Genomic DNA, 19740 nt, shown 5'->3' with positions numbered 1-19740 from the left:
GTTACGTGCATTCATTCAGTCAACAAATTTTATTGAGTGCCTTCTAGGTGCCAGGTGCTACCCTCGTAATAAAACAAGGAACAAAACACACAAGGGTGGGGTACTGTGTAAGCACCCCCCCCCCCAACTGCCTAGAGCCCAGTGCACAAACTTTCTTTCTGGGGAGGGCTCAGTGACAGTCCCACAGGAGACAGGATCCTGTGAGCCACGTGGGGCCGACCCTCCTCCCCAGTGCTCATTTCTTGGGAGCATGGCACTGGAGTTTCCTGCCACCCACAGACGCCTTTCAGGACTGGGGCCAGTTGGGGACAAGTACAGGCAGGCATGTGAGGCGATGTGTACCTGAAGGTGGGGGCAGGGGTCTTGGGCATGTTTATATTGTCTGATGCTGAGGCTCCGGACCAGGGTCGCGGATGTCCAAGTAGCCAGGCCATGACCTGTGTACATGAAAGCCCCTAACATTCACGAGACATCTCACCCAGCCTCAAGGTGGGATGAGGAGGTTCTGGCTCTGCCACCTGACCCAGGGCTCTGTCCCCCTATTTGTTTCTCCCACCCCCAGGCTTTGCCAGATCACCTCCGGGAACTCTTTTTTTTTTTTTTTGCGTTTTTGGAGAAGGAAGGTGGTCTGCCTAGCTCTTGGGGCTCTTTCTTCCACTCCCGTGGCTGGGCCGGCTGCCAGTCGCTCGACCCCTCATATCCGGCCCCCGTCCGACCACACTCACAGCCAACATGTGCCTTCTCGGGTCAGCTGGATCTCCTGGTCAACCCTCTCAGCTGAGCTCCCAACTTCCGCCGCACCCTCCCCGTCCTGTCCACTCGGGCTAATTGCCTTCAGCTGTGGGAAGGGCCCGGGAGGGTGTCCTCCCTGAGCCCGCCCCCGGGCTTGGCTGGCCTTCGGGTGTCGCGGTGGGCGGGGACCTCCACCAGTCTCTCTGACACAGCCTTGCGGCTCGGGCCGCCCCACACCCCGGGGCTCCCTTCCCGCCAAGCTCCACGGCCGCCCCCCGCCCCCGGCTCCGGCCACGCCTGCCTTGCCCTCCCCAGGGGTCCCCTGCGTGCGCCGGCTGTGCCGGTGCGGCTGGCGGCCGCAGACGTCCCAGTAGGACCCGGAACGCGCGGGAAGGGCCCCGGGCCGCGGCGGAAAGCGAGTGGAAGGCCGCTTCCGGCGCTCCCCCCCCCCCCCGCACTTCCGGCTCCCCGCCACTTCCAGTAGGGGGCGGGGAGGAGGGCCCCCTCCGGCTTCCGGCTCGCGTGTGAGGGTGTCCGACCCGAGCCCGGGAGGGGCCTTCGGGCGGGGCGACCCTGGGGCGCGCGTCCCGCCGCCATGGAGCAGGACGACCCGGGCGAGGCGCTGTCGGAGCTGCGCGAGCGGCGGCTGGGCGCGCTGGAGCTGCTGCAGGCGGCGGCGGGCTCAGGCCTGGCCGCCTACATCGCGTGGGCGCTGCTGCTGCAGCCTGGCTTCCGCCGCGTACCGCTGCGCCTGCAGGTGCGGGGCGGGGCCATGGCTGGGGGCGGGGTCCGGGGGCGGAGCCGAACCCGCAGTGAGTGGGAGGCGCTGCCTCTCCCTGGCGGGCCGCGGGTGGGGACCTTGAAAGCTCAGGAGGCAAGCTCTGCGCGTCTCACCCCCCCCCCCCCCCCAACGTGGGATCAGGTTTGGGGACCCAGCCCCGCTTGCCTCCTTGCCCAGGTGCCCTATGTCGGTGCAAGTGAGCGGCAGGTGGAGCACGTGTTGTCGCTATTGCGAGGCCGTCCTGGAAAGACGGTGGACCTGGGCTCTGGCGACGGCAGGATTGTAAGGAGTGGGATGCGGGGGGGTGTCCTTGTCTCCCCCTCTCGCCAGCGCACCTCCCCACCTTCTGGACCCACAGTTGCGTGTGCCCACAGGTGCTGGCTGCTCATAAGTGCGGTCTCCGCCCGGCTGTGGGCTACGAGCTGAACCCGTGGCTAGTGGGGCTGGCCCGGCTGCACGCGTGGAGAGCAGGCTGTGCCGGCAGTGTTTGCTACCTCCGTGAGGACCTCTGGAAGGTAACCCAGGGAGTCCCGGACCCCCAGGGGCCCCCACGCCTGGTCTCCACACTTCCAGCTCTGGGTTGGCCACCCTGCTGACAACCCCAGGTTCCCCTGCCTGCACCCGCGTGGGCTGGGGCCAGGACTTGGAAGCCACAGTTACCCCAAGCTCACCAGACCTCTTCCTCGGCCGGGGCCCCGCTCCCTGCTGGGGTGACCTCTTCTTGCAGGTGAGCCTGAGGGACTGCCACAACGTGTCTGTGTTCCTGGCCCCTAGCGTGGTAGGTGTGGGGTTTGCTAGCCCCAGGGGAGGCCCGGGCCCCCCTCAGTGGAGGGGTTGGGCCTGGAGGAGCTGGGCAGGGGCAGTTGTATTCAATCCTGCCCACCCTGTCCTCCCTCCTGCTCTCTCTCCCACAGCTCCCCCTGCTGGAAGACAAGCTGCAGGCAGAGTTGCCCGCAGGGGCCCGAGTGGTGTCGGGGCGCTTCCCCCTCCCCACTTGGCAGCCTGTGGCTGTGATGGGGGAGGGTCTGGACCGTGTCTGGGCCTATGATGTCCATAGTGGTGGGCCAAACGGTCAGGCTTCCCCGGAACCCAGTTCTGCCTCAGTCCCTGGGGCCCCCCGTTCTCAGGTTGGCTGACCACTTGGACACAATAAAGACTCTGGACTACGTACTGACTCTTGTTAGGTGGAGGGTTGGGTGGCATGACCTCTGCCGGCAAGGGGGTGCTGTGAGGAGGGTTCCATGCCGGCTGCGAAGAGTTCTGCTGAGTGCATTTGACAGCTGGCTAGCGGCTGTGGGTCTTGGAGTGCTGGGGCTTGACTGGAGGGGTGGCCCCCACTTTGCAGACATCCTCTGTACCCATTAGCTTCCTCAGCCTCAGGATCTCTTGTTTGTACCTGCTCAAAGGAGTCAGGCTTAGTCACCTGCCTGGCTGTGCACAAGCCGTGACTCTCTTGCCTGGAGCTGAGGCCCTCAGTTCACTCCCAGCCCACCTGCCTAAGTGCTGGTCCACATAGTCCTGTAGCTCAGAAAGTTGCTCCTCAGCCATCGTGGCCCGGACTAGTAGCTTTGCCCGCTCACGTTCCAGCTCTGCCTGGCATGGGGAGGGCAGAAGCTCTGAGGCAGGACAGAGTGTGAGGAGGGGGTCCCCAGCCAGGCCTTGCCCACTACCTGGGTGCCACGGGAGAAGTCCCGGAGCTTCTGGTGGATCTGGGCCCAGGAGGCAGGTTCCTGGCCCCTGGGAGGAGAGAGGGAGGGGCATGTGTGAGGGCCAGCATCAGGCCAGGTGTTGACCGATGATCATGCTCAAATTGGGGCACCTAGATTCCTGATTTGCCTGCTGGGAGCCAGTGCAGGACTGCATGGGCCCACCTGTCCACTTTGGGCCCCACTTGGGCCTTTGAGCCATCTGTACAGGAGGACAGCCCTCCCTGTACAGGGACTCAGAGAGGCCTAAGTCATGAGGTAACATAGTGACCCCAGTGCTGTATGGATGTTGATGGAAGACTTCCCCCATTCTAGGGGTTTGCTTCTCGAAACTCGGAGTTGCGCTGACACAGTCCCTGCCCACTGTAGTCAGACACACGGAGATCTAGAGGCAAGGGCTGTGAAAGTCACCAGGCGGCCCGCCCCTATCCCGTCCTGGGGCCAGGGCCTCTGCTGGCCATCCCACCACACCTCTTCATCCTTCCGTCCTCTGGGTCTTGCTGAAATGTCCCTTCCTCAGGGTCTCTCCCTGATCCTTCTAGTCATGGTTAGCCCCTCTCCTGTCAGGTACCCCCTTCACCCCAGGCACTTGGCTTTCTGTGATTGTTGATGCCCCCCATATAGACCGAGACCCAAGGACACAGATGGGCCTCCCTGTTCTCCCACCCCGCAGTTAGAGTTGGGGGAATAAATGAATGCTCTCCCCGCAGATCTCCCCAACACCCACCCCAGGGTACTCACTGTGGCTCTGATGTGCTCCCCTGGGAGGCTCCACTGGGTCCCTTCTGTAGGAACAAGAGCAGCGTCATGAGCCCATTGGACTGGAAAGGCTGTGTGGTAGGAACTCTCTGTCAGCTCAGTAAGGCAGGCTACTCAAGGGTTGGACCTTTGCTGAGCCTGTCCTGGGGCTGGGGTTTCTTCTGGGGCTCTGAGCTCCAAGGCCAGTGTAGGGCAGCAGGGAGAGCCCACCTGGGCCTGGAGCTTCCAAAGCTTGGTCTCCAGCCTGGCCTGGTTCTCTGGTAGGTGACTGAGTTCGGTGACCAGGTGGAGAGGCAGTGGCTCCAGGTCTGAGGTGGCTGCATCAAAGGTAGCCTTGGGGGTCCAGGGTGCCCCACTGGGGTCTGCCGGCACCTGCTGCACACTAAGCCACATGCCGGGTCACACAGGGCCACCCCACCCCCAGGTGCCCGTCTCAGGGACGGGCCCACCTGTGGTTGGCCAGCAGCTCCTCATGTCTACGGCTCAGATCTGCCAGGCGCTTGCGGTAGGCGCGAGCAGCCCGGGCCAACTGCTGTTCACGGCTGCGGTGTGCTGCCCGGATGTCCTCCAGAGTGCTCTCCAGGAACGTCCTAAGGGCTGCGGCTTCGGGCACCTGGCCGGTGCGCTTTGCAGACTCCTGGAGGAGATTGGGCGGGGCTGGGGCTGGGGGTGGGGCCAGGGCTGACAAGGGCGGGGCTTGGTTGGGCCCACACTTCCTCCCACGGTTCCCTCTGTGGAGCAGATTGGGCCGTGCGGCAGGCCGGGCGGGCCCACGGGGTGTCCCGGAAGCAGCCCAGCGCACTCGGGCCAGGCTTGGGCTCCGCGGGACCCGAAGCCTCCCACCCAGCACAGGGCCACCCCCACGTGGTGCTCACGGCCACGGCTTGGGCACATCGCTGCAGCTGGATGGCATACTCTTGGTTCAGCTTCTTGAGCTGCAGCTGCAGCTGGGCGTTCTCCGCCTCAGCCTGGCGGAGCTGGCCCTGGCAGGCAGACAATACCTGCGGGTGGAGGCAGCCTTGAACCTACGCTCCACGAGGTGGCCCTTTGCTGACGTAGTAGGACACCCGTCTACCAGATGTCAGGGGATAGGGCTGGGCCTCACCATGGCTTGTGTGGCCAGTCGCTGCCCAGCTATCTTGGCCTCCTCTCGGGCTCCCTGCAGCCGCCGACCCAGATCTGCCCTGTAGACGTGGGCGTCAAGCTCAGCTGGGCTCAGGGCGGGGCCTCCCTCTGCCTCTTGGGAACAGCCGATCTGCGCCAGGTGCCCTCCAGGATCCTCCCCATCCCGGGTGAGGCAGCCACTCACACGAGGGTCTCCAGCGCCTGCTTCTGGGCCCTGTGCTGCTCCAGCACTCGCTGCCATTCTCCCTGTAGCTGCCGGGTACACAAGGGCTGGCTGAATGAGACCCCAAGCTCTGGGTCCCTGGCATTGCCCAGCCGCACCCTGGGCTGGGACAGATCTGCACTAATTCCCAGGCTAGGGAGCTGCACGCTCACACTGTTCCCCAGCTTCTGTTGTTCGGTCTTAGGGGTCAATAAGTCCTCAGGCTGTGCCTGTACAGGAGAGCCGGTCCCAACCTCACTGCGCCCCTGTGCACCCCCGTTTGGCTCCCCGCCGCCCAATCCACCCAGCCAGGCCCTCCATGCACTTAGGGTGACCTGGGGTCTGTGGTGGATGGAGTGTACCTGCTCCTGAGCCTTGTGCCCAAGCCCCTGTGCCAGCTTCTGGCGGCGCCCCAGGTCAGCCTCTGCCGGGGCTGCACAATCTCCATGCAGCTCCAGCTCCAGCACCCGGCTCTCCAGCCGCAGGACCTGCAGGGTGGCCAGGGTGAGCAGGTGCGCCTGCCTGCCAGGACACCCGGGGCAGGTCAACATCATCTGGACCCATGCAGGGCACCAGAGCACACGCGGGAGAGGTGGAGACACAGGCACTCCGTGAGTGTGTACAATCACATGGGGTGCCCCTGGACCCCTCCCAGCACTGGTCCTCGGTATGCGCCCTCCTCCTGTGTGTTCAGGGCACATGTGGGCACACATCAGCACCCACCTCACTCTTCAGCTCGAAGAGTTCAGCCTCGTGTTGCTCCCTCAAGTGATGCGTTGTGATCTGCAGGTCAACCAACTCCTTGGAGATCTGTGGGTGGCCAGAGTAAGAGGTGGGGTCTGTGGGACCCTCCTTGCTAGCACCCCAGGGCCCCACACCAACCTGCAGCCGCTGCTCCTCACTCAGTTGTAGATCTGAGGGAAGCTCTGTCTTGAGGCTGGTTGTCCAGTCCTCGGCCTGCCGCAGAACCTGGGGAGGAACCGCCTACCCGCACCCCCCAGGTGGGTCTCACGCCTGGGCTGTGGCCTCCACTCCCATGGAGCCACCAGCCATGCACTCTTCCTCCCTAATATCCCCTACACATACACACACACACACACACACACACACACACACACCCCACAGCCTGAGTGAACTAGGCAGTTTCTCCCATGGCCAGGATCAAATCCAGGACATGGCACCCTTCCTGGCCTTTGAGGTGATGGGGAGGCACCCTGACCCCATGACAGAAGCAGGAGTGTCCTTGAAGGACTCACATTCTCAGTGGCCCAGGGTGGGGGCTCCGGCCTGGGGCCTGGGGCTGCTGCATGCTCCATAAGCAAAAGGAAGTCTGGCCCAAGTGCAGTGCCACCTTGCCTACTGGCCTGTTGCTGCAACACAGAGGCTTGGGGCGTTGCTAAGGCCTCTGTTGGTCTCCTGCTGGTCCCCGGTCTCTGAGGGCCCCACCCACGAGGGCAGTCGGGAAGGGGAAGTTCGGTGGTGGCTGAGGAGGTGGGGAGGGGGACTCTCTCAGCTCATTCCATGGTCCATCCTTTTTGGTTTCCGTTTTCTCCTCTCCGAAATGCAGACCAGCACCGCTGCATTTATCCTGGGCGCAGATGGAACCAGGAGTGCATGAGAGCGCCCAGCCTGGGAAGGTGTGAGACAGAGTGACCGCTGCTGTTAGCGTTTTCCTCTCGCAGAGTGCCCTGCTCTACCGTGGGGGTTCACACACTCAGCAGGCGCCCCCTGTGTGCCTGCTGTTTCTGGTCGGACGCTGGGATGGGCAGGCGAACAAACTGCAGATTCTCTCACCACCAGCCTGAGGGAAGGGGACGCAGACATTCGTGTTAAGGCCTGGGGGTCTCAAGAGAAATGGCTCAGCTCCCGAGCCGGGAAGGCTTCGCGGAGGACGCACCGCAGCGCCCCGCGTGGCGGGGCCGAACGTGCGTGCGGCCCCCACCGGGCACGCGCGCGCCCCCGCCTGCGCACGCTTGTTCCCTGCGCCGGGGCGCGGGCCGGTGGCGGCGGCCAGGCGGAGCGCCGCGCTCCGCTCGGGCCCTGAGGATAGTGCCCTGGGCCCATCTCTGTCCCGCTGTCTCTCAAGCGGTCCGCGCAGTCGGGGGGCGGGCGCAGCCCTTGCGGGTAAGGGGAACATTTCGGGACCCGTGTCGCGCCGTGACGGGAGGGGGGCCTGAGGGGCGGGGCGGGCCTGGAGAGGGGCGGGGCATTGACGAGGGGCGTGGCTTAGGCAGAGCGCTGAGCGGCACGGGAGGGCGTGGCTCAAGGGGAAGGCGGGGTGAGTGGGGCGGGGCTGGGGAGGTCGTATCGTCGCGAGGGGCGTGGCCTGAGCGTGGAGCAGGCGGTGTGGTCGCGGGGACCGGGCCGGCGGCGGGGGGCGGGGCCTGCGCAGCGGGCGGCGGCGGCGTTGGCGTCGCTGGGGGCTGGCCTCCGCACTTGGCCGGACCGCCAGAGCTTGGGGCGTTGGCTTCCGCACCGGTCCTCCGGGAAGTCCACGGAGCAGGGGGCGGGCTCCCTTTCTGGCCCCCGAAGTGTGTGTGGAGCTGACCCCTCCCTCTCCCAGCCCTGCTTTGAGGGAAGCCCCCGCCCAGGGGAAGGGGCTCAGAAGCGGGGGGCCTCTCTAGGAGAAGACGCGGGGTGCCTGGACTTTGCGACCATGAAGGTCAAGGTCATCCCTGTGCTCGAGGATAACTACATGTACCTGGTCATCGAGGAGCACACGCGGGAGGCTGTGGCCGTGGACGTGGCCGTGCCCAAGAGGGTGAGGGCAACCTGTGGGCGGCGGGGAGCGCCGCGGCGGGCCTAGGCAACTTGGCCCCCGAGGGTCCCCCCACCGCCCCGACCACCCTGGTTGGAGCAGGCCTTTCCCCTATTCTCTAATCTTGAGTCTGCCCTCAAGTTAGGACCACGTCACCTCCGTTTTCCCCGTTCCCTGGTGCCTAACTGTTCTGTACGCACGGGGCGCTCAGATATCGTCTGCTGCTGCTGGGTCTCCCCTACCCCTACCCGCTCCTGGCCTGCCCGGCAGTCTGTGTACATCACACCTGGCGCCCTAGCGTGGGTGGGGGGCGGCCACCTGCCCGGCCGAATCTCCCTAATTCCCATCCCTTTCAGCTGCTGGAGATCGTGGGCCGGGAGGGGGTGTCACTGACCACTGTGCTGACCACCCACCACCACTGGTGAGCGCGGTCGGGGCGGGCCGAGGCGCGAGGGCATCGCCCCTGCCCCACTCCGACCCGCCTGTGATCCTGCTTCCGCCCCGTCCGCAGGGACCATGCGCGGGGTAACGCGGAGCTGGCGCGGCTGCGGCCGGGGCTGGCCGTGCTGGGCGCGGACGAGCGCATCTGCGCGCTGACCCGCAGGCTGGTGCACGGCGAGGAGCTGCAGGTGAGCGCCGGTCCGGGGGCGGGGTGGGGGGTGGGAATGGCGCCGCGGGCCCTCCCGCGTCACCAGCCGCTTGCCCCTCTGCGGCAGTTTGGGGCCATCCATGTGCGCTGTCTCCTGACGCCGGGCCACACCTCCGGCCACATGAGCTACTTCCTATGGGAAGAGGACTGTCCTGATCCGCCGGCTGTGTTCTCGGGTACTGGTCGCCCCACCCCACCAGCCCCACCTCCCTCTGACCCCGCCCCACTTTCCCTGACCTGCTCTCCTCCCCAGGGGATGCGCTGTCGGTGGGTGGCTGTGGCTTGCGCCTGGAGAGCACAGCTCAGCAAATGTATCAGAGCTTGGTCGAGACCCTGGGGACGCTGCCCCCCGAGACGGTGAGCCGGCATCCCTTGCCTTCCTGCAGGGTCCAGACTCCCTGCACAACCTCCACACTCTGTACCTGCCTTGTGCCAGAGATACAGAGTGAACCTTAGCCAAGGAGTCCAGGCAGATCAGGCCTGGGGTTCTGGGGTCCAGGGAGGGTCCAGGCCAGCCCCGGTGAGCGCCTTCCCCCATCACTGCCTGTGGCAGCACTGTGCACCCTCTGAGTGCCTCCTTTCTCCAGAAGGTGTTCTGTGGCCACGAGCACACGCTGGGCAACCTTGAGTTTGCACAGAAAGTGGAGCCCGGCAATGACCACGTGAGGGCCAAGCTGTCATGGGCCAAGGTGCGGCCACTCCTCTGAATGGCGAGGTTTGGAGGGTGGATGAAGATTGGGACGGAGGAGGGGCACTGCAGGGAGAGTCAGGCATGACTGGCCTGGAGTGATCAGACCTGGCTTAGCCTTGAGTATCCTGCTGACTGAGGCTCCTATTGGTGAGGGGAGGGACTGGTGGCCTCGGACAAGGGGCTGGGCAGCTGGCAGAACTGACCCAAGGGTGGCGGCCCTCAAGTACTAGATGGGGCGAGGCAGCCCTTCTTCTGCTCCTGCCCCCAGGAAGGGGCGGGGGTGAGTGGAGCGGAGTTGTCTGGGGCTCTCGAGACAAGGCTGTGACAAGGGCCTGTGGTCATTCCAGAAGAGGGATGAGGACGACATGCCCACAGTGCCATCCACCCTGGGCGAGGAGCTCCTCTACAACCCCTTCCTAAGGGTGGCGTGAGTACTGGTCGGCATCCCAGGCCTTCTTGCGGGGGCCCTGTGCCCACTCCAGGGGCTGTCCCACCGAGCAGGCTGCCTGAGGGCCGGCCTGCTGGCCTTGAGCCCGACTCGACAGCCACTTGGGCTCTGCAGGAGGTGCCAGGGAACTGGTTATTGGGCTGACTTGCACCAGGGAGAGGCTGCTCATTAAGTGTCCTCTGCCAGCACCCACCCGGCAGTGTCCCCAGGGAGAGTCCCCACGGCGCCCCCTCTCCCCGCAGAGAAGAGCCTGTGTGCAAGTTCACGGGGAAGGCGGCCCCGGCCGAGGTCCTGGAGGCACTCTGCAGGGAGCGGGCAAGCTTCGAGCGGGCAGCTGAGCCCCTGCAGCCGCAGGCCCGGGCTCTCCTGGCACTGCAGTGGGGGCCCTGAGCACACCCCAACAGAAGTGAGCCCCAAGTGGACCCACCGTGCGGCCCGGCAGCACATCTCTTCTCCTTCAACCCTCGGCACATTGAGCCCACAGGAGGGTTGCGTCTGGAACCTTCCATGGCCCCACCCAGCTGGCTGGCTGGCTTTGGAGGGTAGGCACCCTGGCAGGGGACATATGAGGCCCCTCTCTGGGGTGCATGTGAGCCCTGAGACCTGGGTGTTTGGGATGCAGCCTAGTGGGGTGCACGGGGCTTTTGAACTTTGAATAAAGCTTTGAAAGACTTTTTTGATGCTGGTGGATGCTCTCGGAGAGAAACCATCGGGAGAGAGATCCCTTTATTAGACTTGGAACTTGGTAAGGAAAGGCCTGTGGGCTCAGCCTGATCCGTCCTCTCCCCCACTCCTGTAAGTGGAGAAGGGACTTCGTGCCTAGTCTCAGCGGTCTCTCTCACAGAGCCTGCTTCCCCATCTGGAATTCTGCCCAGAGAACGCAAGCTATCAGGTCCCAGAGGCCATGCCTGGCATCATCAGTGCCCAGTCCCAGGTGGGGCAGGTGCCGCACCCCAGCAGGGGGTGTCGCAGGCTGGGCGCCCTTCTCCTGCCAGCATTCTACGCCATCCAGCGCGGTAGGGTTCCTCACACTGGGCTCCGAGTTTGACCGGCCCGGCAGGCGCAGCCCATCACTGTCCTTCACGGCCTGGCTTCAGTGGGAGCCTGGCTCCTACTTTTGTTCTGCCCCGTGCAGCCCACGGGACCGGCTGAAACCCTCACACACTTGGGCCACAAGGCAGGAGTGGCCAGCACCCTGCTCGCAGAGCTGGGCCTGTGGGGAGGTTCTGGGACCTTGTGGACCATCGGACCTCCTGCAGGGGGCAGTCAGGACGAGCACACCCGTCCTGGCTATGGGTTCTGAGGCTCGTTTCTGTATGGGCTCCGGCACATCCCCACAGCTGACGTCCGCGTTTTGGGGGTGGTCCCCGGGGTCTCGGGACACGACCTTCCCGGGAGTCCGGGTGCGGGCTGTGGTGGGCCTAAAAGGCTGGCGAGGAGGCCTCCTACCACCTGATGCCGAGGCTGGAGCTGGCCTTCTCCACCGCGTGGTAGCTTGTGTGCAGCAGGCGGCCAGCACGCTCCGAGCCCTCGCCCTGCAGCCAGCACCTGTACAGCTCCTGGATGCCAGGCGCATCCTCCGGCGCCTCTGTCCTGACCATGCCATACAGCGTCTCCACGCGCTGGAGAAGCTCCTTGCCGGGCGTGTTGGGGGCCTTGAGCTGGCCTCCGCCGTTCAAGCAGCCTGTAGCAGAGCAAGACAGGTGAGCGCACGGTGACAGGGAGGATGCCTATACCGGGGAGTGGGGGAAGGGGGTTGGGAAGCACAGCACGACCCCTTCCCAACAGCGGCCCTCCTGAGCCTCCTGACCCCCGGGCTCCGCCTCCACCCCTCCTGCCCTGGTGAGACACTGCCCACAGCCCTGGTCCTGGAAAGGGCCCCCGTGCCCTCTGGGAGAAGCGGGCCCCACCCCAGCTACCTGCGGGGCAGGCCATGACCTCCACATAATGGTACGGGCAGCGCCCTCGCTTGAGCTTCTGCACCAGGTTCTGGATGTTGCGGAAGCCATAGGCCGCGGCAAAGTGCAGCACGATTTGGCCCTCCTTCTCCAGGGTTACCTCCTGGAAGTCCTTGTTCCTGGGGGGGGAGCACAGGCCAGGCTCCCTTGGTACCTGCCCCTGCAGGCACCTCTGCCCCCTAACCGGCTCCTCGGTGAGTGACGGGGAGGACAGGGATGGAAGGACAGGGTAGAAAGCTTGCTTCCGCCGTTAGGCAGGGGGCCTCAGTGTCCTGATCCTCCCTCCCAAGAATGGCCGTGAGGCGTGGCGAGGTCGCACAAAGCCCCCGGCCCTCCCTCCGTGGAAGGGAGCATCGTGTCGGGACACACCCTGTGCCAGGCGCGCCACCGTGGCCTTGGGGCTCTCACCCCCTGTGGTGTGGGCAGGGACGCGGACCACTGGGTGGGGAGGCCGGTTCACGTGAGCGGGAGAGGAGGGCTGGTGCCCTGGGTCTTCCCCCACCCCAGCCTGCCGCCCTGTCCCCATGCTCCAGCCCTTCCCACTGACCTCAGGGGTCTGTAGGTGATCTCGTCCACGTGGATTCCAAAGAGCTCCCGGGCTGCGTGCTGGAACACGTGCTCCAGGTAGCCCCCTGAGCCCCCGCCCCGATGGCTGCTGGGCTCCTGGGCAGACACACTGCTGCACCTGGGGAGCAGAGCATGGCCTCGGTGGCAGCGGGAGCTTTCGGGTGACCTTTTGTCTCTCCCATGTGAGGGAGCTGCTTGCTAGATGGGAGAGGAGTCCAGAACCCCCAGGGCCTTTGTCTGCGTGTCAAGAGGAAGCTCAGGTGGGAGAAATCGTTCCTCTGTTGAGTCACCTATTTGGGGAGCTCAGATGTGTGTCAAGTTTGGGACAGCTCTGATGACCATCAGTGCACTGTCCGTTGGCCATGTCATGAACTTGACCACCTCTGTGTGCACTGAGACCGGCGACAGGGCGGAGGCGGACCTGGCTAGGAGGAAGTCACGGTGGAGAAGAGGAAGGGAGGGGACGCAGAGCTGAGGTCCATCTGGGGACCGTCTATCCCCACGCCCTCACTGCTGCTGCTTGCCAGCGCGCCTGCAACCCCCCAACCCACACGTCGAGCTCCCCGACGCTGGATTCACGTTCTCCCCTCTGCTGCAGTGGGTGGTGACTTACAGACTGTCCAGGGGGGCTGGCTCCAGTTCCGAGAGTGAGACCCCTTCTTCTTCCAGCAGCTTGAAGACTTCTCCTACAATAAGACCCCAGCACAGGGGCGCTTCAGCTGAGATCTCAATCAAAACAGAACGCTGAGGAAACCCGCATCATCTGCATCCCTGGCAACCTGTACCTTAGCTCCAGAGACCCAGATGTCCACCTCCTGGCTTATGGGTGGAGGGCCAACCTGGCCACTGAGGCGAGGAAGGACTCCACTTCTGAGGACCCTCACAAGAGCCAGCCAGCTCCCCAGACCCGCAGCCCACCCTCCACCCTCCCAGCAGCGTGGCGGGGGGTGGACGTACCCATCCCTGGACCTGCCGCGGTGCGGTCGTGGCTCCCCATGAGGTGGAGAGGGGCGGGCATGTGTTCATGCAGGGAGGCCCCCCATCCCCGCCGCCACTGTCTGGGTTCCTGAGCATTTTCTTTTCTGTATTTTAAGCACTTGGGAGACTGTGAGGCTGCTCAATTCAAAAATGGGGTGACTGGCCCATGTGAGTCAGAGTGGAAGACGAGAATCCCCACCCGTCTCTTCATGCAGACTGTTTTAGAGCAAACACCCGGCCCTTTGGCCACACGTCCCCCAAGACAATGGAACAGCCGTGAGGTCTGATCTGGCACCCAGGGGAGGGCCACCGGCTGCCTCATGCATAGGGGCTGGCAGCTGCAGCCAGAGCCTGCGGGCAGGACCCGGGCAATACCACTACGTGGGACCCACACCTGTGGTGACAACACAATCCACATCACGAGTCTGGTAGTCCTGGCTGAAAAAGTCTGGTCTGGAAGCTTCCAGCTTTTTGTCATAGCAGGGCATGACCGTCACATGGTAGATGCTGTCCGGGGTCAAATGCTGCAGGGAAATGTGGAACTGTGAAGTCGCTGCCTGACCTGATAGTAAAGGAGCCTGCAGGATAAGGTGGGGGGTGACATCACAGGCACGGCCTGGGACACAGCCGGCCAGCGGCCAGGATGGGACCGAGATTCCTCATGTGGCCGTGTGCACATCGGAGGTCTTGGCTCATCTTTGAGAACAATGGCAGTGAATCGTTCACAGCTGGAATATTCTTGTTACCTGCTGCTGGGCAAAGAAGTCCTTGACCAGGGAGCCCATGACCTGCTGTGGGGACCGAACAGTGCTGAGGTAGGGGATGAGGAAGCTTCCGTGCGTCTTCTCCGCGTAGCAGATCCAGCCTGAGGCCGACACGGGGAACAAACGGGGTGTCTGAGCAGCTGGGCAGGGAGTGGCATGACCTGGGGTGCACCGGCTTGTATGGGGAGTTTTGGTCCCGTTAAAGAATGTCCCTACTCTGCTGTCACTGCCGTGTGCTTCTAGCATCTGTGAGATCACAGTCTTGGGGAACTCGGTGACCCCAGGTGGCTCTCAGGGCAGCTTCTTCTGCCGAGGCGGCCATTGTGGCAGAAGCCTCGTGTGGCCCCACCCGGCGTTCCTGTCCCCCGTGTCCCGCAGCGTGAACACACCTGGGCAGGCGGACGCAAGCACAGGCAAGGCCTGCTGGGAGCCGGCCTGTCCTCGGAATCTCTGCACAAACTCTCGCTGGCTCTCAAGGAGACTGAAGTTCCTCGAGAAGGAGGTATCGAACACGTAGTGCACCCCTGCAACACAAGCACCCGCCTCACCGCCACGAAGCGTGGCTACATCGCAAGGCCCCGATCACGCCCCTGGGAGCGGGGACGCCACTTTCCAGGGGCGCTTCAGCTGTCTGCACAGCGGCTGTCCGGGCCAGGCCACACCTCTTGTGCCCGCCCCATGTCATCCCAGGCCTGCTCCTGGCTCACAGAGATCGACCAAAGTCTTTGGGAGCCAGAGCGTGACAGGGGACCAGGGAAACAGGCCTCGAGGGTGATAGTTTAAAAACAATACAAGGGGGAGCAAATTCCAGAGAATTCCAGGAATTCCAGACTGGAGGAGGACAGCCACGATTCAGATGGCTGCCTCTTAAAAGGCTCAGCTCTCATTTGTCAAACCCAAACTTCATACTGAAGTCAACTCAGAACAGTTTCTGGTGCGTTTGAGTTCAGTGAGTCAGAGGCCGGAGGAGCTCCTCGCTGGACCCCGCACACGCTGAGCTCAGCACACACGCGAGGTCTGCTGCCTACCGATTTTCTTAAAGAATGCAGTCAGCTTCCTGGCGGTGTCTGTAGGGTTCAGCCCGAACTGTGCGGCCAGCGATGCCCTGGACTGGGGCGAGACGGACACGACAACCAGCCTCTGCTGACCGGGGGCCGCCGTCTGCAAAGCGGAGGACACATGCTCACTCGCTGTGTTTTACAGACTCCCAGGGGGCCAGCGCTGGGGGGAGTGCGTGCTGCCTCCGGCAGGGCAGGTCGCTTCCACGTACACGCAGGGCCCCACACCCCGGTGTGAAATCCTGACCAGCAATTCACGGGCATCCTGCCGACGAGACCTACAAGAGGCAGGAGGCACCAGATGGGCTGCCCTTGGCAGCAAGAGCAAAGGACACTGGGGCTGACGTCAGCTTAAAAAAGTCTCAAAGACGCCCACCACTTACCTTATTGGCATCTATAACCTTCCGCAGCTCCTCGTGGCTTTGCTGAGTGATGAGCACGGTCTCTGCCGAGGTGACACAGCCACTGCATGCCAGGCAGTCATCCAGCGAGATCTTGGCCTTCTCCAGCTTCCGGGTCCCTCCATCCTGGAAAGCACAAGCACTCGGGACTCAGAGGGCCTCTACGCAAGGACACGAGCACTCAGCATAATGGAACCTGAAGGAAGCCTTTATTCTCTGGCTCACAACACCGACAACCAATGTGGTGGGAGGCTGGCTTTGTGTGCCACTGAATTCTTAAAAATTAAATATTGGTTGGGGCGCCTGGGTGCCTCAGTCTGTGAAGTGTCCAACTTTGGCTCAGGTCAGGACCTCACGGTTTGTGGGTTCAAGCCCTGGATCAGGCTCCGTGCTGACAGTTAAGAGCCTGGAGCTTGCTTCGGATTCTGTGTCTCCTTCTCTCTCTGCCCCTCCCCTTCTCAAGTTCGCTCTCTCTCTCTCAAAAATAAACATAAAAAAATAAAAAGAGAGTGTCAGACCCTTAACCAACTGAGCCGCCCAGGGGGTCCTTAACTGGAAAATCTTACAGAATTAGAACTCACAGAGGGGGGAGAGAGGGAAGGGAAGACAGGAACCACCATCTGCAAAAAGAGCCCCCCCCCCGCAGCTCCATGTTCTGCCTCTGTGCCCCTCCACCGCCACCCCAGGCACCATCTCTGCCCTCCCAGCCGTGACGACAGTGAATCTGACCACTCTCATGACGGCGAAAGGTCCCATGATCTCCGTACCTGTGACTGGACGGAGCAGCAAAAACAGGTGTTTGGTCATCTGGGCTGGAACTTACCTGAGTGACTTGGAAGTAACTGCCATCGTCTTCGATGTGGATCTTGGCCACACCGCTTCCCGACCTCTTATCCACTTTCATGGGCTTGATGCAATCCTGTACCAGGAAGAGACCCCAAGTGGGGGCCCGAGTGTGTGGAGGTTACCGAAGAGGAGGGGCACCACCACGTGGGACAGGGGTGCTTCCCGACTCTCTTCCTGCCACAGCAGCAGTCATGGCAATACAGCTGTCACCCTGCTTGCACAGGGGCACACGTTCTAACCCCTGCCAGCACTGAGGCCTACTCTGCAGCTCAGTCAGGGGAAGGCGGCCTTAGCTGGGCCTATACACTAACGTGCCTGCGGGCACCACCAGCCCTGACCTCTACTCTGTTCAGCACAAACCGAAGGCGTGGCCACACATGGAGAGCCAGTGTTACCCTGGCTACCAAGAGGACGCCCAGGAATCACCTTTCTGCATCACTCCAGGAACACTTGGAGTCCCCGCCTTGCCCAGTGAAATGTTCTTTTTCTCTTCAACTTCGAGTTCTTGCCCTTTCTCGCTGTCACTACAAGAGTCTCTCTGGCCATTCCCTTCCCAGAGATGATCAGCCCCAGAAAGCCCTGGTGGGGGGGCCCTGTGCAAGCTCATCCCTGACCTCGGAGCTATGACCAGCCCCATGCCCTCCCCCTCCCAGCCCTGTGTGTCCTGCGCAGCTGGTGCAGTTGATAGGCAGCTACACCGGGGAAGGCCGCCTCCCGCTTTCAAGTGTACCTGACCTGTCCCCTTTAGGGGCAAGCTCGGTCTTCCTCCCCAAACCAGCACCTAGGACGACCACCGCCCCCGCCCCCCTCCCCCCTTCACGGTAGGTGATTCCAAGGGACCTACTCCCCTGCCTTCCAAACAGAGATGGGATCATTCCCCGCCCCCGTCTACCAGAGTAAGCGGACAGGTTCGTCCGGCCTCAGTCCTGAGCCCGCCACTGCCCGGCTCCCTCCCGCTTCCTGCTGCCCACTCGGCACTCCCGTCCCCCGGTCGCGCCGAGGACAGCGTGATGACCCGAAACTACTTGTCCTATTGGGCGCTGCGGGCTGGTGACCTGGCCTCGCCTCGCCTCGCGGCACAGGAACCCGGCTCGGGGCGCCTCCATCCCTGGCCTCGGGTCCCCATCGGTAGGAAGCTAGCCCGAGCACCAGAGGCCCGGGGGGACGCGGGCGGGGAGTCTGGGTTCCGATCTCGTTTTTCAGGGAAAGAAACCGAGCGGAGGGGAGTCCTCCCCCACCCCCCGCCAGGCACGGCCGCCACCGACCCGGGCCGCCCCACCTGAGACGGTCCGATGAAGTCATCCAGGTCTGTCAGCTGCAGCACCCCGCTGAAGGGCGACGCCATGGCGGCCGTACTGCGGCTGGGCGCGGGGCGCCGACGTCGCCAAGCGGCGCGAAACTGCGGGACTGTTCCGCCACGCTGCCGGAAAGCGACCCGCCTGGCGCATGCGCATCCGCGTCCCCCGGGCCGCGCGCCCCCTGCCGGCGGGGCCCGTGCCGCGGGGGAGCGTGTCCCCTTCCCGGCCTCCTGAGCGCGGGCGGAGGGGCCGCCAGGACCACAGTGTGGCCTCCCTCACCCAGGGCTCACTGCCGGCGGGATATGCGGCCCTGAGTCCTTGCCCTGGGAGCTTGCAGAGGCAGCGGCCTTGCTATACTTGGTCGCAGGGGCGCTCGAGACCCCAGAAGGGCGCCTGCCGCCCCCCCACCCCCCCACCCCCCCTCCCCGGGCGTGCAGTTCCTGTTGGAGAGCGAGGGAAATGGAAGTGACAGGGCGGGCAGCGCTCCCCACAACTCGGCGGCTCCGTGCGGAGCTTCTCTCACGGGCTCCGACACCCTCTCCTGTCATTTTGGAGACCAGCTTGGGAAAGCGCCATTTCCCTGTAAGGTTTGGTAGCGCGACGCGGGACTGCTGCTGGCCAGGCTCGGGCCCTGGGCCGTTATAAATCGTGTCGGGTCCAGTTTTATTGCCACTACTGACCCCTTTTTAGTAGGGCTTTCCAGACACCTGCAGGAGTTGAGTCTGGCACGTCCCGGTGTTCATCTCGTGTTTCTGAGGGCCCAGCCTGGCCTGTGCTCCCAGTCTCCTTGCAGTACTTAACCCAGTGTGGACTTGAGTGCTGCTGACTCCCACACCTGCCTGTGGGCTTTCCCCGAGGCCCAGGGACCCAAGGTCCACCGGCGGGGGCAGTGTCCTCGGGCCCCTGCAGCTGCTCCTCTTGGCTGCCAAGACAGGACTGCTTTCCCTAGCAGCTAGGGGAGCTCAGCTTCCAGGCCCCCAGGCGCCACCCGCCCCCTGTCCCGACAATACCTGACCGAGGTCTGAGATACGGTGCTTGAAATCTGGACAATCCCAAGCGATTCTTAGAAGTGGGCGAGCCCCAACCAACCTTAGTTTCACCGAAACGCTCCAGAGTAGGTTTCCAAAAGACTCGTGAGAGTAACAAGCGGCATCGAGACGGGGGCCAGGAGTGAGGGTCCGTTAGGAGTGGTGGAGAGGATTTACACGGGAGGGGCCCTGGCTGAGGCTGGGGGGACAGGGAGGGTTCTCCCGACGATGGAAAGGGGGGCTGCAGCCAGTAGGTGTGCAGAGCCGGGGTCCCTGCAGGGTGGGCTTCCTGCCTCCTTCCCCTGGAACCCCGGTCTGTGGGAGCGAACCAGGTGGAGCAAAGGGTGGGGGTGGACGAAAGTGGAAGAGCCCACGCGTCCATTGGCAGATGAGTGGGTAGACGGGCGAGGACTCAGCTGTAAAGCCGTGTAGATGAGCCCTGGTGACATGATGCTCGGCGAGAGAAGCCAGTCGAAAGGCCGCCTATCGTAGGATTCCATTTCTGTGAAGCCCGTGAAATAGGCAACTCCACAGGGACGTTAAGCAGATTGGAGGTTGCCAGGGGCCCGGAGGAGGCTTCCGGGTGAGGTGATGAGAAAGTTTTGGAAAGCGAGGTAATCTTTGCACAACACTGTGACTAATGCCACTTAAAAAGGGTTGCTATGGCAACTTTTGTTGTAAGTATGTTACCACAATTTGAAAACTACTAATGTAATATATCAAAAATCACGGAACGGCACCCTTTAAGTGGGCAGATTTTATGGCATGTGTATCTATATCTCAATAAAACTGGCTGCCCCAAGGTAGCTTCAAGAGGTCTGGACGCTGAGTGCACCCAGGTTGGCCTAGCATCGAACCATCGGTCCCAGCGTCCCCGTGCCGTGCCTGGGCGACGGTTTCTGGTTCAGACAACCTGACTGGGGATCTCTGATATCACCCACACCCTCACACAACAAGGGCCCCTCGAGGGTCTTTTACTCAAGCGCAGCCC

General features: G+C 63.3%; 4 protein-coding genes and 1 long non-coding RNA gene across 25 annotated transcripts; 3 read left to right on the top strand and 2 right to left on the bottom strand.

The window, feature by feature from the left end:
• Positions 1-117: 117 nt before the first annotated feature.
• Positions 118-2680, top strand: ANTKMT (adenine nucleotide translocase lysine methyltransferase). 2 transcript variants are annotated; one of them, XM_058711808.1, is made up of 5 exons: positions 118-1489; positions 1691-1795; positions 1888-2028; positions 2241-2291; positions 2428-2680. In XM_058711808.1, exons 1-5 carry the CDS (start codon positions 1328-1330, stop codon positions 2647-2649), a joined length of 681 nt encoding a protein of 226 aa, XP_058567791.1. In that variant the 5' UTR covers positions 118-1327; the 3' UTR covers positions 2650-2680. The 2 variants fall into 2 exon arrangements, with proteins under 2 accessions (XP_058567791.1, XP_058567792.1); XM_058711809.1 differs by lacking the exon at positions 2241-2291.
• On the bottom strand, positions 2679-6691 carry CCDC78 (coiled-coil domain containing 78). Of its 11 annotated transcripts, none has more exons than XM_058711791.1 (13): positions 6562-6691; positions 6188-6274; positions 6029-6115; positions 5668-5793; positions 5479-5535; positions 5288-5355; positions 5084-5162; positions 4854-4979; positions 4428-4615; positions 4189-4360; positions 3961-4049; positions 3184-3250; positions 2679-2909 (listed from the first exon to the last, which is right to left on the bottom strand). In XM_058711791.1, the coding sequence occupies exons 1-13, from the start codon at positions 6619-6621 to the stop codon at positions 2694-2696; spliced, it is 1422 nt and encodes a 473-aa protein (XP_058567774.1). In that variant the 5' UTR covers positions 6622-6691; the 3' UTR covers positions 2679-2693. The 11 variants fall into 11 exon arrangements, 10 of the variants coding, with proteins under 10 accessions (XP_058567774.1, XP_058567768.1, XP_058567770.1 ...); XM_058711794.1 differs by adding an exon at positions 3006-3106 and having other exon boundaries at positions 2685-2909; positions 5479-5793; XM_058711785.1 differs by adding an exon at positions 3006-3106 and having other exon boundaries at positions 5288-5793.
• Positions 6692-7124: 433 nt separating this feature from the next.
• HAGHL (hydroxyacylglutathione hydrolase like) lies at positions 7125-10525 on the top strand. 10 transcript variants are annotated; one of them, XM_058711798.1, is made up of 9 exons: positions 7125-7429; positions 7992-8066; positions 8420-8484; positions 8575-8692; positions 8780-8888; positions 8966-9069; positions 9303-9401; positions 9751-9830; positions 10094-10525. In XM_058711798.1, exons 1-9 carry the CDS (start codon positions 7160-7162, stop codon positions 10239-10241), a joined length of 1068 nt encoding a protein of 355 aa, XP_058567781.1. In that variant the 5' UTR covers positions 7125-7159; the 3' UTR covers positions 10242-10525. The 10 variants fall into 10 exon arrangements, 9 of the variants coding, with proteins under 9 accessions (XP_058567781.1, XP_058567779.1, XP_058567782.1 ...); XM_058711796.1 differs by having other exon boundaries at positions 9300-9401; XR_009256812.1 differs by lacking the exon at positions 8780-8888 and having other exon boundaries at positions 9300-9401; positions 10094-10150.
• A 35-nt stretch (positions 10526-10560) lies between these two features.
• Positions 10561-17830, bottom strand: CIAO3 (cytosolic iron-sulfur assembly component 3). Its single transcript, XM_058711795.1, has 11 exons — positions 17703-17830; positions 16401-16496; positions 15560-15703; positions 15147-15279; positions 14508-14642; positions 14101-14219; positions 13749-13878; positions 12990-13062; positions 12357-12494; positions 11771-11928; positions 10561-11535 (listed from the first exon to the last, which is right to left on the bottom strand). Exons 1-11 carry the CDS (start codon positions 17766-17768, stop codon positions 11297-11299), a joined length of 1431 nt encoding a protein of 476 aa, XP_058567778.1. The 5' UTR covers positions 17769-17830; the 3' UTR covers positions 10561-11296.
• On the top strand, positions 11442-13736 carry LOC131501519 (uncharacterized). The gene is made up of 3 exons (XR_009256813.1): positions 11442-11554; positions 12343-12636; positions 13049-13736. It is a non-coding gene; the product is annotated as an uncharacterized LOC131501519 (long non-coding RNA).
• Positions 17831-19740: the final 1910 nt, after the last annotated feature.

Source organism: Neofelis nebulosa, chromosome 18, assembly GCF_028018385.1.
Source record: "Neofelis nebulosa isolate mNeoNeb1 chromosome 18, mNeoNeb1.pri, whole genome shotgun sequence".
NCBI classification, from domain to species: domain Eukaryota; kingdom Metazoa; phylum Chordata; class Mammalia; order Carnivora; family Felidae; genus Neofelis; species Neofelis nebulosa.
The sequence above is the reverse complement of the archived record's forward strand: the minus strand, read 5'-3'. Positions and strand labels throughout refer to the sequence as shown.

Excerpts from the sequence above, each read along its gene's own strand:
- CCDC78 (XM_058711784.1), bottom strand. The coding sequence starts at position 6,621 with ATGGAGCATGCAGCAGCCCCAGGCCCCAGGCCGGAGCCCCCACCCTGG. Across the intron at positions 5,794-6,028 it reads TCTTCGAGCTGAAGAGTGAG|GTCCTGCGGCTGGAGAGCCG; the intron begins GTGGGTGCTGAT and ends GCCACCCTGCAG. Across the intron at positions 5,163-5,287 it reads CAGGCGCTGGAGACCCTCGT|GGCAGATCTGGGTCGGCGGC; the intron begins GTGAGTGGCTGC and ends CCACGTCTACAG.
- HAGHL (XM_058711796.1), top strand. The coding sequence starts at position 7,160 with ATGGCTCAGCTCCCGAGCCGGGAAGGCTTCGCGGAGGACGCACCGCAG. Across the intron at positions 7,430-7,991 it reads GGCGGGCGCAGCCCTTGCGG|GATAACTACATGTACCTGGT; the intron begins GTAAGGGGAACA and ends CCTGTGCTCGAG. Across the intron at positions 8,067-8,419 it reads ACGTGGCCGTGCCCAAGAGG|CTGCTGGAGATCGTGGGCCG; the intron begins GTGAGGGCAACC and ends CATCCCTTTCAG.
- ANTKMT (XM_058711808.1), top strand. The coding sequence starts at position 1,328 with ATGGAGCAGGACGACCCGGGCGAGGCGCTGTCGGAGCTGCGCGAGCGG. Across the intron at positions 1,490-1,690 it reads GCGTACCGCTGCGCCTGCAG|GTGCCCTATGTCGGTGCAAG; the intron begins GTGCGGGGCGGG and ends CTCCTTGCCCAG. Across the intron at positions 1,796-1,887 it reads GCTCTGGCGACGGCAGGATT|GTGCTGGCTGCTCATAAGTG; the intron begins GTAAGGAGTGGG and ends GTGTGCCCACAG.
- CIAO3 (XM_058711795.1), bottom strand. The coding sequence starts at position 17,768 with ATGGCGTCGCCCTTCAGCGGGGTGCTGCAGCTGACAGACCTGGATGAC. Across the intron at positions 14,220-14,507 it reads GCTTGCGTCCGCCTGCCCAG|GCTGGATCTGCTACGCGGAG; the intron begins GTGTGTTCACGC and ends TGTCGGCCTCAG. Across the intron at positions 11,929-12,356 it reads ATCACCTACAGACCCCTGAG|GAACAAGGACTTCCAGGAGG; the intron begins GTCAGTGGGAAG and ends CTCCCCCCCCAG.